Genomic DNA, 18,296 nt, shown 5'->3' with positions numbered 1-18,296 from the left:
AAAAAATAATTTACGATAGCATTTTTTAATATAATATATATCTAGATGTGGACTATATGCAATCACGCTTACTTTTGGAAAAAAGCTGACACTTGGTGGTTACCAACGTGTTTATGTAGTCTCCTGTTCTAAAATTTTATTTGATATCTGAAAGCTTTACACGTCTGCCACACTCAGTGCCGAACCCTACCTTTTTTTGCAAATTAGTGCGTATACTGTTCACCGGAAACAGCTTCGCAGATTTGTAAGGAGTAGTGGCCATAGTCTGACTATTTTCACATCCTGTATAACAGCCTTTAAGTTATAAGCTAGAAGATTGATAAATAGTAAATAAGGAAGCTGTGATAAGTTTGCTGAGGATATTGATGTTGGCGTGTTATTTTATGTCTTTCTAAATAACACTTTTACTTTATTGTTCACTGTTATTTGTAGCTGCGAAATCGTAGCTCTTGATCTTTGTTTTTTTGATTTTGCGATCTAACGTTAAGAAAATACAAAAAAAATAGTTAGAGCTACGTTTTGCAGCTATGTTATTTGTATAGCTATACATGCAAATGATAACACGTGGTAAAATACCAAAAGTTGAGAAGCTAATGGGAATTTTAAGTTTTTGAATACCGCTGCCTGTCCACTTGGGGATTTAAAATAATCTGCTCCTGCTGCTTATGTTGAATCCGGGGTGGGGGGACCTGGTCAGAAAATTTATGGGGTGTTTTGCATACCCTATATCACACCTCTAGACCTATATTACATACCTTATATCACACCCTACACAGAACACACTATAAGTATAATTAAAATACATGTTTTGATGAACATGACATGCCAAAATCTGTATCTGATGCGGTATTAATCCTCGACCTATATCACCCCGCAACCAGTAGCTCTAAGTAGGTTGACATAGGAGTCTTGTGTTGATACCGCATGTGATACAGATTTTGGCATGCAATATTCAGTATGGAATGTACATGTGTATTATATCCATAAACATGCAAGTCATAATAGATTATCAATATGGTTCTTTTTCAGTGCATTGTCAAGATATACATTTAGAATGCAGATCTTCAAGTTAGATACAGGATTTTCATGACACATGAAGGACACAGTCAATTATATTAGAAATTCTATGTCCACGAAAGTTAATTGAAAATATGATAGATATCAAGGCACCCAAAAGTAGACTTTTCCTAAGAGCTGATTTTCATGTACAATGTATTAGGTAAGTGAAGGTATACATAAGTTTTTTCATATACTTCTAATGTACACAATGATTTAAAATGTTCAGAACTGGTGATACGTCTGTTGTAAACATTGCTAGTGTAGAATAGTCATATGTCTTAGCAAAATTTGCAGTTTACATTTGTATGTCTGTGAACAGGAAATTTATACTGAAACTACAAAAATTACATGTGCATGTACTCTAGCTATGGTTACTGGCATATGCAGTACAATATTAATTAAAGATTTTATACATGAAATTATGATATTTGTATTATACTAACACGTGTATCAAATTTGTTATATACTTTACAGTGTGACATTAATTGTTCATAAATAAATCAACATACAGGGATGGATCCAGATATTTTGAAATGGGAGGTCCAGACATCATTATAAATCATCAGGTAACTAGAAACCATACATGGGAGAAGCCCTAAAGCAACATCATTAGTAAACTTTCCAGTTTCTGTATTTAGAAGTTTTGTCTAGTACATGAAATGACTTTAATTTATTGTTTTAAACTCACCACTTCAAACCACTTTAATGATCTTCCTGTTTATGAGGGGATGTTATTTTAACAATGACCACCTGTCAGTCAGGTACTCTTACTTATGTTACCTGTTATTAACAGTTATTGAAACCAATATGTGCACTCTACTACATTTTTGTAAAGTTGTGTTTTATTTAAGATAAATTTGAATTATTTTAGAGAAAGAAGTCTTAATTTTCTTCTTAATTAAGACAGCTGATATTTTAAGAATAACATTTCAGAACACTGACATATAATATATATTTATTGTATTAACTTTTTTATAACGTAGGACAGAAATTATAATGGTACAGAAATACTGTTTGCAAAATTTCAATCAACCAGTACTGACTAGGTGGCTTAAAACCAGTAAAAACCTGGGACAATGATAACTACCCAACCTCTATTTTTGCCTGATTTTGCACACAATTATAAGTACATGTAAGAATATTTCTCATCAAGAGGGTGTTTCTGTACTTCCATATGATGTGGCTAAAATACATGTATATTTTCATGTATTTACATATCGTAACATATTGCAATTATCAAAGGCAATGTTATAAATTTTTCTTGATTTCTTTTCAGTGGTAATCCCTTTTAAAGTTCCACTAGATGTAGTGAGAAGAAAGCAAAAACAAAGAGGACTTTTTTGTGCTGGGACACTATTTAGGCATGAAACAAAGTTCATGATTCTCAAGTGGTGGTACACGTCAACATCTCTTAATAAACACTACAAATGTGATGAAGTCTGATTTCGTAGCACTTATTTGTTGGCAAAGCATACGAGTTACTTGTATTTTAATGTAATACATATTGGTGAAACAATCATGCAGAAAAAATAAAATAAATGCACATGACGTAGTGTGCAGTGTCATTTTTTGGTAACGTCGAAATCTTTTTTCGTCTTTTGATTTACATCTCCAACCCGAAATTTCAAAGTGTGGATTTTTTTTTACTTTGAAAATCCATCTAATATTGATAGTCAATGATTCACAGTGGAAATCATATTTTGAAGAAATGCTGGTTTAGGTGTAAAGTGTCAAGAAATTAGAGAACATAAACGTACACAGCCAGAAATACCAAAAACAATAAAAGAAAAGAAGATCCATAAATACAATAATAAACAAACAGTATTGATATGCATTTCATTAAACAGATGGTTCTCTTTAAATGTTTTTTGATCGGTTAATTAGCTTGAAATTTGGTTACATGAATATTTATGAGGTCTTCCTTAATATATAGAGGCTGGGGTCTTCATTTTATTACTATTCACCATTTTTGTTGAGTTGAATTTGCAATCAAACAGTATTGATATGCATTTCATTAAACAGATGGTTCTCTTTAAAATGTTTTTGATCGGTTAATTAGCTTGCAATTTGGTTACATGAATATTTATGAGGTCTTCCTTGACTCAGTTTCTAAGTACTTTGATTTTTTAGTAGATCAAAACCCTGACCACATCCAAGGCGATTTTTGAAGGCTCTACATATACACCATGATAGATTATTCTTACTAGAATTAACATTCTAATGATGCATAGATAAACATGTGGAGATTAAATCTTGCGACAGAACTTTGGTAAAAAAGAAATAATATGGTATACTACACATGATGTACATAACATGCATGTACTATTAAAAAAAACAACTCTACTTTTGAAACGTATGAAAGTTTAAAGTAGGTCAATGCTACATCAGTTTTCAAAGACCTCGATGTAGCCAAAACATTGTCTACTAACATGATAAGTATGTTGTCGTACCAGCAGACAAAGCCAAACAAACATTGTTTTGTGTGCAAGACGCATTACATACGACTCTTATTATTGGTAGTAGACGTAGAAAATAATATAGCAGAAATAAGACCTATACTGCTACCACACATTCTCAAAAGAAGAGATGAAGGAAAACTATAAATCCGTGCTATCCGCATTTTTTGTCTCTCGAATAAAGACGACGATTGTGACCTACCGTCTATGAACTGGATTCCAAAATTCCACAAGAATTCTTACAAACAACGCTTCATAGCTGGATCTGTGACAGTAATGAAGGGAACCAAGATTTTTGCGGAAATCAGAAGAATGTAATCCAGGGGACAATGACCAGACATGGAACACGGACAAACAGAACAAAGAACATAAAGCAACTAAAATAACACATACAAAGTAACAAAAGTAAATGAGCAATTCGGACTCCACTAAAAACTGGGAGCATGGACCAGATGAACCGGTAGGGTAAGCGTTTTCTACTTCTCTAGAAACATCCGGCGAGTTGCTCATAATAAGTCAAGTCCGGGATAGACGAAAGAGGAAAGGAAAACTATGACACTTTGAACAAATTAGTGCAAATGGATACACCGTAACGATCCAACAAGAGCTTGATGATGACCATAAAACTTCTGTACTTGTAGCAACATAATCCTGTTCCAGAAGCCTATATAATTGAAAGAAGTTTAGCGCGATACAATAAGTCTGCGTAGTTACAGGAAGCTTTGGCATAACGTATGAATTATAACGTATTAAAACTCCATACGCAGACCTGTGCTTAAGGGATATTGCCACAGATGAAAGGAAAGTTAACAATACAGAATGTAAAGTCAATGAGTTTGTCGTATAGTTTTGTCAATAGCTTTCTTTTACCTTCGATCTGTAAGTGTAGGTCAAGATATGAGGCTGACTTCACAGTGTCTGTAGTATCCTTTATCTCAAGTTCTTTGGGGTAGATGCGAGTTATCAAATCCCTGAAACTAGGGTTGTTTAACGATAATACTTCATCTATATAGCGGAAATTAAGATAAAATGATCTGGCTAAACGATGGTCCATCTTTTGGATCAGATCAACTATACAGCCAGCCTCTTAAGAGTGAAGAAATAGGTCAAAGAGTAGAGGAGTACACTGGAATGTCGACCGTTTGTAGAAAAAAAAACGTCCATCACACTGGGCAATCTTGTTGTCGATAAGAGATTTCAGCATTTTGTAAACATCTTCTTCTGTATAGTTGGAAGATGATTTGGAAGCATTTTTACAAAGTATGAGAAATCTTACTACGTACGTATATGTATCTACACTCAGGTGCCAAAAGTTTGTCAACTTTTTTTCAAGATGGCGTTATTGTAAATAACAAACGTCACAATAAAAATTAAAAATCATACCTTTATTTATGACATAAAACTTCAATATTTTGTAATAAATCCTTTATAGTCGGCGTCACATAAATAACATACTGTTAAAATTTGAATAGAAATATTTTCTACGACTTTATTGACACCTACCGTCGTTTAAATTGTCTTAAATGACTTGCTCATTCGTTTAGCCAAACGGCTTCTCCCTAAACATTGAATCGTTAAATTCCGGTCAGATTTTAATTCTAGGTGGCAATATTTACATTGTAAAAAGTCGTCCATGTTTACAGTGATCGGGTTGCTAGGAGATGTTGTTTACGTTTAAATGGTTTGTCCAAAAACCGAAGAACCCAGAATGCAATTCGGCGTTATTTCGGATATCTCGGATTTATTTTACGCGAACAACGTATAATACCGAGAAGTTGATCAAGCAGACGATTGTCACCGGAGTTCGACGGGAACTTACGCACTTCGTTTGTAAACAAATCGTCCCGTAAAAACCAACATGGCGGATATTAGTATGGGATTTTCCCGTAAGGATTTGTTACGCATGATTTAAGCTAATAAGCGACTTGTTTTTGAGAAGCTGTTTGGCTAAACGAATGAGCAAGTCATTTAAGACAATTTAAACGACGGTTGGTGTCAATAAAGTCGTAGAAAATATTTTTATTCAAATTTTAACAGTATGTTATTTATGTGACGCCGAGTATAGACATTAACACTTGTCGGCAACGTTTCGGCAATGTTCCGTATAGGCTCTGCAGGTATGTTACACTGATCTTATTCCAGGCCTTCCGAAGTTCGCGTTTTAGGTCCTCCGTGTCTTTAATGTGAAAAATGTTTCTTTTTATGTGATTTTTCAAGACCAGCCAAACATTCTCAATCGGATTTAAGTCCGGGCTCGGTGGTGGCCAGAAAAACGGTTGAATTCCATTTCGCTGCTTCCAAGCTTCGGTTTCTCGGGACCTGTGCACGGGACAGTTATCATCCATAAACTGAAAGTCATTATTCGGAAAGTGTTTAATGATAACAGGCCATAAAAAGTCATCTAAAGTCTTGATATATTTCTCCGAATTCATATTTCCGTCAACGAATGCAAGCAGTCCTCGTCCGAAGTAAGTTATAGTACCCCAAACCATAAGCTTCAGACTACGAGTCGGGCCCTGATTCAGATATCCAAGACAATAACCACGCCATTTTTCGTTTCGTTTTCTCCATACCTTCACTTTACCATCCGGTTTTATAACAATAGTTATCTCATCACTGAAAATAACTCTCTTCCAGTTACGGTTAGCTGTCCAGTGTAGTTTTCCACGACAGAATTGTAGGCGTTTCTTCCTGTTAACCTCGCGTACTCCAAGTTTTTTCGCTACTGTCCTCCTATTATACCCAAGCCTCTTCAATTCACGTTGAACTGTTCTACGAGACAGTTTCACAGGTGTATCACTATTAAGTTCCGCTGTTATGTCGTTCAAAGTTTTCCGGCGGTCTTTCTTTACAATCCTTGTCAATGCGTTTTCTCCGCGAACTGTCCAAAGTTTGGGATGTCCTTTCCTTGGTGCGTTTTCGTTGTTTCCACGTTCTCTATACCTCTTCAAAACTTTGGAAACTGTAGACTTATGAATCTCCAAGATTTCTGCCACTTTAGACGACTTAAGTCCACTCCTAACCATAGATAGAATGGTTTCTTTGGTTTGAACATCAAGATCTTTACCTCTCTTCCCCATGTTTACAAACACGCGAATAATGACGTAACAAAGAAAATGACATCATTTTTGACCCAGTCACCGTAAAAGTTACTTATTTTACTATTTTTAAACCAACAATTACAAAGTTGACATGCATTGACATTGTCACTATCGGTATCGGAAAAATTAAAAGGGGGCGTGGCCAGACTAGCGTACATGTGAAAGTTGACAAACTTTTGGCACCTGAGTGTAGGTATACCCGTCTTTTCTAGAGTAACAACGATGTATAATGTTTTAGTCGTGATTAAAACTGAGTATGAGCAATAAAAGTATAAAGGGTAGAAAAAACATAGTTTTTTTTAATATGTATTCTGGTAATACTGAGCATCGCATGCGAGGCTAACGATAGACGTTCAGTCAAACTGGAATAGGTATCAGACAGACCCGCAGATATGGGTCGGGGAAGTGATGACTTTTCATTCAGAATTGTTAACTTTCCTTTCATCTGTGGCAACATCTCTTAAGCACCTGAGTATGGAATTTTCATAAAATTTATTTTCTAAAAGTACAAAATATTGATGTTTGTCCACTTTAGGCTTGCTATATGTGACCCCATTGGTAATAAGCCATGTGGTTTTCAAGGGTTGATTGGATATCAACATCTTTGTATTGGTATTTTAGTCATTATTACATTTACTATAACCAGATTATCATTATGATATCTAACATATATGATAAAATAAGTCTTTTTAATTTTCCATCAAATATATATACATGTATCATATTATATCGTATAATGTCTGTAATATTTTAATGTGCTTCACTATGCTTGTATATATATGTTGATGTTTAATCAAATAATTCTCGATCGATCTATATATCTACTCTTTTACAAAATGAATTTCTAATATTTTAAAAATGACTTTGAAATATTAAAAATTTATTTTCCAATATTATAAAATATTGACTTTGACCCACTGGCTTGCCGTAGCTTTCTGAACATTGGCTACAATTCTACAGATTAAGAATTCGTATTAAAAAGGAAGAGCACAAAATAACACCTTTGCTACCAAGGATTGATCCCTAAACTACTATAAGTGATAAGCCAGCGTTACACCAATTTGCCTAAAGAATAAAAGTACGAAAGATTAAGTAACATGAGTAATGTATGGTGAAAAATAAATTTCTCGGTTAATATGCTAACTAGATTCGGAAATTAAGTTCCGCACCCGCTATACTTAGTCACTTTTTCGCTCTTCCTGTTTACAGCGTTCAGCTGGTGTGTTGACCATCTAAGGTACAGCCGCTGAGAGACTACTAGAATCTTTTATATTAGTGATATAAAGTATCTGACTACAGGTACTACCCTGAATAACGTAGGTTCGTAACCTTTGGCTGGTGAAGCGGAGAAGGTTCAGGCTAATTGCACTTGGCATGGTTAGCCATTAATACCCGTAATACGTGTAGAAAGAAGCTGTAAACTCGGTAAAGTACCGAGTTGTTAGAGAAAAAATCGTGATGTCATCACTTACCTGTGATTTGGTTTTGGTTGGCGCAAAAAATGCATTGAGTAGCATAGGGTATCCTTTTCAAATCATCAAAACTTTTTCATTTCTGGCCTGATCATACCAGAAAATATAGATGGACTTTGCTAATTGCTTGAAAATAAATATTCTGACCTGCACAAAACCTTTAAAAAAATTTGGCTTGCTACACACACCATAGTTTCATAAATTAGAAAAATATACCTCTAAATAATTATTCCACAAGTTTTATACAACCTCCTAATAGACTCCAGTGGCAATATTAAATACAGTGGATTCCTCTTAATCGCATACCCAATATGTCAGAAAAAATCATTCAGTTAATGGGAATGTTGGTTTATACCTATGCAGTTAAGATGAATTTTTAACATGGAAGAGAGGGAAATGATTTGGTTCTTAAAAATGCTGTGCAATGACAGAAATGTGCTATAATCAGGTATGCAATTATGTTGATTCCTCTGTACATAAATAGCTTTACTGGCGTAATGGGTAGTTGAATATTGCAACTGTAGATTTCATTCATATACATAGATGTGCGAATCTGTGCCTGTTAAAAGTCCCTCACAACATTTCCCACTAAATTTGGGACATATTGCTGGTCCAGGAATGTCATCTGATGGATATATTAGAGACTACATGTATGCCTTGTTAAAACTTCATTTAATAATGTCTTTAATAGTTAACATAAAAAGTAACACATTCTTTGATATAGAACCCAAACCACATATTTTGGTAACCTGGATTTTCATAGGATAAAAATTGACTCTTATTAGTATTGAAAATAAATAATTTAGCCAAGGGTATGATGAAAATAAATAATCTGACTTGCACCAGGCTGGAAATAAAATTTCTGACCTGAAAAAATTTGCCAGGCCCCCTTAGAATCTAATGGTTGTCCCCTAATTGAAAAATTCTTTTGGTTCACTACACTGCCAATAATACTCTTTTTATCCATGGAATTTTATAATAAACATTCAGTAATTAAACTATGTGAGCACAAAAATTTTAAAAATAATTTTTAATGAAAATAGAGGTTTACATGTAGATATCATTTCAAATTTATTTTTTAAGTAAAAGAGTAAAAAATTCACATACAAAATATAACTATTTTATCCAAATGAAACATTTTATGGAACTAAAATTGGATATAAAGTAACAAAGCTGTAAAGTTTTGAAAATTGGAATTCTTATCTTTAAAATTGTTAATTGTTTATTTCGTTGTTTATTTGCCAACCAATTTGACACTTAATGATATGCAAATTAGTGAATAAGACATCACTAATGAGATTGGAGAACTCTCCTATTCCATGAAGAACTCTTAAGCTAGCTCACTATAGCTATCCTAACCCCATGGGTATTTTAGTTATGCCTCCAATGAAAAGGAATAACATGATTCACCTACAAAATTATGCCTTTGCCACCAAGGATTGAACCCTAGACTGCTAAGTGATAAGCCAGGGACAAACCAATTTGGCTAAAGAATTAATCCTTTAGCTAAGTCATTTTACTGGCTATTTAAATCTAATACATGCTACTAAGTAAGTGGGATGTCCTGCCACAATACAGATTGAAAAACTTATAATGTATGATGAGGCTGATTAATTTGTAATTTGCATATCTGAAGCAGGTATCAGACCTTGTTATGGCTCATATTGTCACGGTGTAATGTCAAAAGTGGTGTGATGCTGAGTAATTCCCAGAGATTTTGAAAATAAGTTGTTTCAGTCTATTATTTGTGCAATTTTGCACAAAGATTTCCAAAGAAGGGGGGTTTCTGGGGCTCAGAACCATCCCTCTGGATCTGCCACTGATGCACAGTTAAACGAGTTAAAATTTATTTTTACAAGCATCGACAAGTCTGTATAGCAATCTAGAAGAGCTTTTTTGTATAACAATGTATATACAGAATATTTGGCAATTGGTATTTGCAGAGTTAGAAATAGCAGCCTGTCTGCCAGCCAGAGTCTGGCTATTTTTTGGCAGGGCTGGCAAATTTCAACAAAAATCTATATAGCCATACAGTAAATATATTGAAAAATTGTATTCAGGACTGGCTAGAATTTGAGTGAGTTTCCTACCCTGGTCTTTGATACTGGATTTATCAGAGTGTATAACAAGTGAGCCTGAGATATCCAGTGAGAAAGCCAATATCAATAACTAATTGTTTAATACTGTGTTGATTAGTACTTTATTAGATAATAAGGGTAACAACAAAATTACCAAACCCTTATCTGACTCATAATCAAGTCAAGTGCAAAATATATCTGGCAAAATAGATATTTCACCACCATAGCAGCTGTTACCACAATGGACCTGACTTGGTACAGGCATTTCAAACCTAGATTTATCCCACCATTTCGTTTGAAATGCCTGTACAAACGAAATGGTGGGATAAATCTAAGTTTTACAGCGCACTAAACCTCCCTCTTCCATTGCAGCGTGAATATACCAGTGGTAAACATTCTATTTTCTTTTTTGTGTGTTAAAAAAAATCAAGAACTCAAAATTTCAAATATTTTAAAGGGCCTATTTTCCGAATAGAAACAATATCATTGTGGTATGGTTCATATGCTGCCAAAATCATTGAACTTCACAGTGATGTAACAAATTTCCATTGGATGTTTTGAGGAGTGGATAGCCTCACAATTTTTTTTACGCATGCCTGGTAGTAAGCTGGTTTTTTTTGTTTCTGGACATTACAGGCATTATTGATCTGTGAATATCAGAGTGAAATGCTGCGAATTGCCAATGAATAGAAGGTATATATTTTGATGATTCTCAATATAAATCCATGAAAAATTAAGATTGATTGATTGATTGTTATGTTTTAATGCGGTTTCGGCGACTAGGGCCATATCACGGCAAGAACATTTAATGAAGTGGAAATATTAAAAGCAAGATCAAAGTCTCTTCATAAAATAATGAAATTAAAACAAGCAGCTATTTACATATAAAGAGGTACATAAAAGGTGAACCTAAGACATAAAATACATATAGAAACATAACTTCGATAAAACATTTAAAATATTGAAAAATCAAGGAAGGTATCTAATTTAGATTTTATTAAATAAACCGATGTCCCGCAAGAAATCGATGATGTTTTTAGATGAAACGGTCTTGAACAAATCAAACATATTGGCGCAGTCAAAACAATTTTGCCTGGTGTTGGCAAAATCCACACAATCTAGAAGAAGATGTTTGATAGAGAAAGGGCAATCACATGGGATACACTCAGGTGGAGGATCACCAACAAGCAAATGGCCATGTGTAAATCTAGAATGTCCAATGCGGCATCTAGTCATGACCACTTGCTCTTTGCGATTGCCCGACCCGGATTGATGAACGCCTAGATCGGGTTTTATGGAATTGAGTTTGTTGTTTTCAAGACCGTCCCATCGGTCCTGCCACATCTTTAAAATATATTTCCTTATTAAAGGCTTAAAATCGGTGTATGGCAAACTAACGTCCTTTATTATTTCATTTAATGCCTTCTTGGCAACCCTGTCTACAACTGAATTCCCCTGAATACCAACATGACTGGGTACCCAGAGAAATACAGTCTCTATATCAAATTCCCGAAGTCGATGAATAAAATATAAAATTTATAAGATAAGAGTGTTTTTCAGTTTGTGATTCTTAATTGCCAAAAGACAGCTCAAAGAGTCAGAACAAATAATAAACTGTGACAGATTAGATTGAGTAATCAATCCAAGTGCCAACAACATGGCTCGAGCTTCAGCTGTGAACACGGAAGCGCCCGACGGCAACCGCCCAGTCACAGCTCCGTCACCATGGACAGCAGCACACGCAACGCCACCGCCATCCCCTGAGCCACCTGCATACACCGTCGAAAAATCCGGACAATTTGCCTCAACTTTAGAAAATTCCTGTTATAAAAATAAAGGACTGGTATCGGACCCCCTACACCCACGCAGATAAAAAATGAAAGAAGGGCGCGGAAGCCCCCATGGAGGGCACCCCGAAGCAACAACAGGCGTCACCGCACCGGTCTCCAGATGAATTGCTTCCAAATGAGGTTCCATTTGAACTCCAAAAGGAGGGGCTCCGCCCCCATGCCTTCGACAAACGTCGACACAAATAGGATCAATGACACAGTCGCAGGCAGGGTCATCCGGGTAGGCCACAAGTCTACCCACACACCGAAGACTCAATTCCAAACGTCTGTCTCCAAGGGATGGCCCACCTGCCTCGGCACAAAGGCCCTCAACAGGAGAGGCCCCGAAGGCACCAAGGCAAAGCCGCAACCCCCGGCGGCGAACAGCGTCCAAAACCTCAAGGTAAGACCCCCTGGTGGAACCACAAACAACAGATCCACAACCAAGTTCAGACCCAACCAAAGATCCATACAAATTCAACAAATCCGAGGCACCAGCACCCCAACCAGCACTGGACACCACCCCAAAACATCCAGCGCCCTAAGACACCCAGACCCAAGCAACCCGACATGGGGAAGAAAAGAAAGTCTACCACCAAAAAGCAATCCAAGGAACTTTGCTTCTTCCACCACTTTGACTCTACTACCACAAAGAAAGAGAATTAAGAATCCACCACGTAAAAATGGAAGATTTGTGGGAGGTTAACTATAAGATAAGATAAAATGTTTTTTTGGCCAATCATGGACCCTCTATGTTTTCTGTGAAAACTACTAAACAATTGAATTTTTATATAAAAAATCATCTTTGTGTGAAAATCTCCCACATGAGATAGGGTGGGGTACTAGATATGGCAGCTATTCATTTTACAAGTACACCCTTTGAGAAGTTTAGGTTTTCCGCACACACGATACCAAAACATTCTAAACGCTCACCAAATGCACGATAAACGAATGCTTCTATCATACGTTTACATGAATGCTGCTACCGTGCGTTTAAATGGACGATTAACGAAAGCTCCCAGCGTGCGTTTAAACGCACGATAAATGAACGCTCCTAGCGTGCGTTCAAATGCACGATAGACGAACGCTCATATCGTGGGTTTAAATGAACGATAGACGAACAATGAAAAATAATTATATTTGCAAATAACGAAGAAAGAAAAAAATAGAAACTTTAATTCATGAAAATATATAAATTAATAATAGCAAAAAATATAAAAATTACAGTTGAATCAAGGAAATAACCGAAGTACAAAAATAAACGAACGCTTCTATTGTGTTTTGATCATGTGTTTAAACGAACGCAAAACGATGTGAAAACGCACGACAAACGATGCACGAACGCTAAAATGGAAAACGTGAACGTTTTAAGGACAGTAACTCCTATTGATGAACTTTATGAAACTTAAAGCACTGTTTCAGAAGTTTGTTTTGTATGTGAGTAATAACTGTCATGGTTTTGATGGTTTGGTAAAATCATGAATCTTTTAACCCAAAGAAACAATTATTTTACATAAACATGTACAGCAGTTATAAATATTAAATCAAAGAATATAAATATATTGAACATTATGGCCAAATAAACTTTTGACATTTCTATTTTGAACTTAAGACTCATTTAATATAACTTCATATAGACATGCAACTAAATTTTAGCCTTTTTTATACAGATTTGAGACATGACAACCCCACATTACAAAGAGCTGTCTACTCTTTGGAGATTTTATATATATGCTATCCATGGCTATGTTACAGAGATCATGTTTACTGCTACCTGGGAATTTGTTATTAATCTAAACTGGAAATTTCCTGGTAATACTAGTGTTTGGGCTCTACCTATTTATGGATTTTCTACTTTAGTGATCGAACAGATGTACATACGTCTTTGGCAGAGGAGGGTACCGCTGTTGCTCAGAGCTTTGATATATACTATATGGACATATTCATGGGAATTTAGTACAGGTTATATTTTGAAGAAATTTGATGCTTGTCCTTGGGATTACACACCATTTGAGGGAGACTTTATGGGTCTTGTCACCCTAGAGTATGCACCTCTTTGGTTTTTAGGAAGTGTTTTCTGTGAGCAGGTCATCATCAAATACACTCGTACTGTATATTGGGGCCCACAAATTGATGTAAATTTCCACTCCAAACAAAGTTAATGATAATTATTGTTTAGCTTGGTGTTTACTTTTATTTTGATATGTGTTGAATAATTTGTGATAGTGCTTAATGGTGAAGTATTGTGATACATGTATCTGTTGTTAACTTTTTTGATTTTCTTAATGACCCATGTTGCCAATTGTTGCTGAATTCAGATTTTGTTTGTTTTAAATTGTGTATTTAAATTAGAAAATGCTTGTTGGGAACAGAAATAAACATCATGAGCAACATTTAAACTCAACATGATTGTTAACAAAGTTATGTTTATAATCACTTTGCACAATTTTAAAGGCAACCACTTATTCATGGTTTACTCTTACAGTTTATGGGACATGTACTTATTACTCATTGTTTTGTCTTTTGAATAGGGTTCTCCTTATTAAATGATACAAGTACTTTAAGTATATAAGAATGATAAGATTGTGTCCATATTTATTCTGGTTAAATCGAGATGTCATGAAAGCCAATTTGTTGGTAATGATTGAAAGTTTGCTTCCTCATTTCTAAACTTCTCCTTTTGCTTGTAGAGTTTTATTTTGTTAGCCAAATGGATAAAATATAATATCAAGATTTATTATAAATATATTAATGATTACCTATACACATTTGAAGTTGTTTCTTTATTTAATGTTGTGTTTGCTTGTCATCATAAACTTGATAAAGTCTTCCACTCTGAAATCACTGTTTAAACTTCATCATCTCAAGGGTTTCTAGAATTATAAACTTGATAAAGTGTTCCACTCTGAAATCACTGTTTAAACTTCATCATCTTAAGGGTTTCTAGAATTCTAAGTTGATTTAATATTTGATAGTGATTTTGTGAAGTTCGAAGGAGTAGGGTGTTGAGGATCAAACCACAGATTTTTTTAATGTCTGAAAATGAAAGATATATAATATAGCCTTGAAGTTTCTGAATTACTCACCTTGAAAAACTATATATCTAATGGCCATTTTATTTGGTGAAGCAGAACAAGAATCATTTACGGAGGCTGATCAAAATATTTAACTAAAATTTATGTCAAACTTATCATAAGGATGAATTCATCAACTGAAATTTCTTCCATCAACTAGATTTTGTCTATGTAAATTGTAAAGCTTAAAACTGGAAAAAAAAACTGGAAAAAAAAAACAAAAAACTAAAAGCTAAGAAGAAAAAGAATAAAAACTTCAAGGATAATAACTTTCATTGGGAGTCCTCCTAATTTAACCCAATATAGACTTTAGCAAGTCTTACCATAAGGATTATTTAATTAATTGAAATGTCTTTTCCATCTGTTTAGACATAAGCTAAAAACTGCATAAATTAAGGCCATGTGAGCTATTGTCATCATTTGGCTTCCGTCGTCGTTAACAATTTTTCAAAACTCTTCTCCTCTGACACGACTTGACCAATTGGAACCAAACTTGGTATGAATGTTCCTTAGGGTATTCTGCATAGAAGTGATGTGGGGATTTTTGATCCGTTGATGGCCGCCTTTACTAAAAATAGAACATAGGGATCAGACAGTAGTTTTTCGCAAATAACTCCAAAACCGTTAGGCTTAGCCAAATGCTGACGTAAATAAAAGTGTTCAGCATAATGAGATCTATCTGTGGTCAAATTTTCATTATAATCTGTTTAGCCATGTTAGAGTTCATGGCCTTTTCGACGATTTTTTGCTATTTTGAATGTTATTTCTTTCAAAAATTTCTCCTCTGACACCACTAGACCAATTGGAACCAAACTTGGTATGAATGTTCCTTGAGGTATCCTGCATAGAAATGATTTGGGTATTTTTGATCCGTTGAAAAACATGGCCACCGTTACTAAAAATAGAACATAGGGGTCAGACAGTAGTTTTCCGCAAATAACTCCAAAACCGTTAGGTTTAGCCAAATGCTGTCGCAGATAAAAGTGTTTAGCATAATGAGATGTATCTGTGGACAAATTTTCATTTTAATCTGTCAAGCCATGTTGGAGTTATTGGCCTTTTTCGACGACTTTTTTGCTATTTTGAATGTTATTTCTTTCAAAAATTTTCTTCTCTGACACCACTAGACCAGTTGGAACCAAACTTGGTATGAATGTTCCTTGGGGTATCCTGCATTGAAATGGTTTCGGTATTTTTGATCTGTTGAAAAACATGGCCGCTGTTACTAAAAATAGAACATAGGGGTCAGACAGTAATTTTTCGCATATATCTCCAAAAACCGTTAGGTTTAGCATAATTATTTCAATTGCTGAAATGACCTTTATTATAAGGCCTTCAAAAGTGTTAGGGATCAAAGTTGTCAGGCGACTCCTTGTAAGAGTTATTGCCCTTGAAAGATGAAAAATGGCTTTTTTCAGTTTTCAGCCAATATCTTGAAAACTATACTAGAAAGAAAGAAACTTTCTATCGCTGAAGTGATCATTAAGATAGTCCTACTAAAGTCTTGTTGAGTCAAAATTGTTGGACAACTTCTTGTTAAATTTATTGCTCTTGAAAGACAAACTTTAACCAAGTGAGCTATTCAGGCTCCTGTGAGCCTCTAGTTATTTTTCTCCTTTCAAAGGCTCGAATCAGTAGTCATTCAACTTCAGCCTTGTAAGGTCATTTTATCACTTTAAAGTTTCCAATACAGTTCTCAAGATATTGGCTGAAAAAGGCTTCACAGGGTACAGCTTAATACAGCCACAGAAGTCAAACCCTGAACATTTGAAGCAAGTATTGCCATTCAAACTTGACACAGCTCTGAATTTTGATTTTGATTAAATGTTTAACACATCATAAGATGTTAACCAGAAACAAAAACAAGAACAAAAATGAAAAAAAAATTCCCAGCCTAACTTCAGGGGTATAGCACTTTGTGGTACATTTTTATAAGGATCCATAGACTTTTACTCAAGCTATTATCAGTTTTCTCGTTTCTTCCTTAAGGTTCAAGTCAAAACCCCTTATACCCGTATTTATTCCAACCTACCTCTACTTGGTATGACACCTTGAAGCACAATATCACAGTCATGACATCAGGAAAAGGCTTTTTTTTCTTGCCCTTAAATCCAAATTTGTTGAAGCCACAACCAGTCCCATTTGAGGTATGGTACCTTATTGTACAATTTCAGAGATCCTTAATCTTTCGCTCAAGATATTTTTCAGACATCTTGGAAATGCTTGTTTCTTGCCTCTTTTTGCTTAACAGTTCAAGTCTTAAAATCATCAAATCTCAAGATAATCATTGAAACTGCTCAAACACACTTGTAATGTCCTTAAAACAACTTTCCGAGTTCATTTCCTTGGATCCTGCTTTATATCATGAAATAATTTTTGACTGGATATAGTGTAAAAATTATGGCAGGAAATTTATCCATTCTTATTGTCGTATTCAGTTTCTATGAGGATTACTGAAGGATATTCAATCAATTAAAATCTGCATAAATCACGATTCGCTAATCATTAACTTTTGCCTGGTTTTAAGGCAGAGCTGTACTTAATCAACATAATCAGTTCCAGCCTTCTTTTTTGTATTTATGACAACGTTTGGTTCATTTAAAATAGGTCCATTCACTTTTACTCAAGTTACTGTTTGGAACTTTCTGGAAAATGCATTTTTCTGGCAATTCATGTCCCCAAATCCAAAATGGATGGAGGTATTGGGGGTCAATACCAATCTTTGCTATGTAGTTTCCGAACAGTGGCCCAACAGTTCAGGGTTCATGTATTATATATTGTCTATACTTGGCACAGTGTTCAGGGTTCATCTATTATGTAGTTTTCGTACTTGGCCCCTGTATTCAAGGTTCGACCTTTATGTTTGTATCTAGTCACACATGTTGACCATTTATTTCTTCCATTTTCATTTAAATAGCATTCCTATCATCTTGCATGCTTTTATGGCTTTGATGTGAAGAAAAATGATCTGCCAATAAACAATGTGTCAGACAGCAAAGCTAACAATAGTTCATTAAACTACAATAAACAATTTTTTGGTTGTGCTTTCTTGGAGAATAATTTATTTCAAAAACAAATGTTGCTCTGATGTTTTCTATAAATTGGTTGTTATATACCCTTTTTACATATTCCCTAATTTACATTTGAATCTAATCTTGTGAACTTATTTACATGTATTGTTAGATTTGTTACAAAGATCAGGATCATTTGATTGATGTAGAATACAA

General features: G+C 34.8%; 1 protein-coding gene and 1 long non-coding RNA gene across 5 annotated transcripts; both read left to right on the top strand.

Annotated features, from left to right (window-relative positions):
- The first annotated feature begins 214 nt into the window (after positions 1-214).
- Positions 215-2,607, top strand: LOC148623734 (uncharacterized). Its single transcript, XR_015919479.1, has 4 exons — positions 215-326; positions 1,030-1,219; positions 1,534-1,625; positions 2,336-2,607. It is a non-coding gene; the product is annotated as an uncharacterized LOC148623734 (long non-coding RNA).
- A 5,186-nt stretch (positions 2,608-7,793) lies between these two features.
- On the top strand, positions 7,794-14,757 carry LOC148623733 (transmembrane protein 229B-like). 4 transcript variants are annotated; one of them, XM_088565797.1, is made up of 3 exons: positions 7,812-7,915; positions 10,803-12,398; positions 13,666-14,757. In XM_088565797.1, exon 3 carries the CDS (start codon positions 13,675-13,677, stop codon positions 14,155-14,157), a length of 483 nt encoding a protein of 160 aa, XP_088421923.1. In that variant the 5' UTR covers positions 7,812-7,915; positions 10,803-12,398; positions 13,666-13,674; the 3' UTR covers positions 14,158-14,757. The 4 variants fall into 4 exon arrangements, with proteins under 4 accessions (XP_088421922.1, XP_088421921.1, XP_088421920.1 ...); XM_088565796.1 differs by lacking the exon at positions 10,803-12,398 and having other exon boundaries at positions 7,794-7,853; XM_088565795.1 differs by lacking the exon at positions 10,803-12,398 and having other exon boundaries at positions 7,800-7,936.
- Positions 14,758-18,296: the final 3,539 nt, after the last annotated feature.

This window comes from Perna viridis, chromosome 2 (genome assembly GCF_037379345.1).
Source record: "Perna viridis isolate PV_CMFRI_1.1 ecotype Kerala chromosome 2, ASM3737934v1, whole genome shotgun sequence".
Taxonomy (NCBI): Eukaryota; Metazoa; Mollusca; class Bivalvia; order Mytilida; family Mytilidae; genus Perna; species Perna viridis.
Note: the sequence above shows the minus strand (reverse complement) of the source record. Positions and strands in the feature narration are given on the sequence as shown.

Coding starts and splice junctions, on each gene's coding strand:
- LOC148623733 (XM_088565796.1), top strand. CDS start 13,675: ATGACAACCCCACATTACAAAGAGCTGTCTACTCTTTGGAGATTTTAT.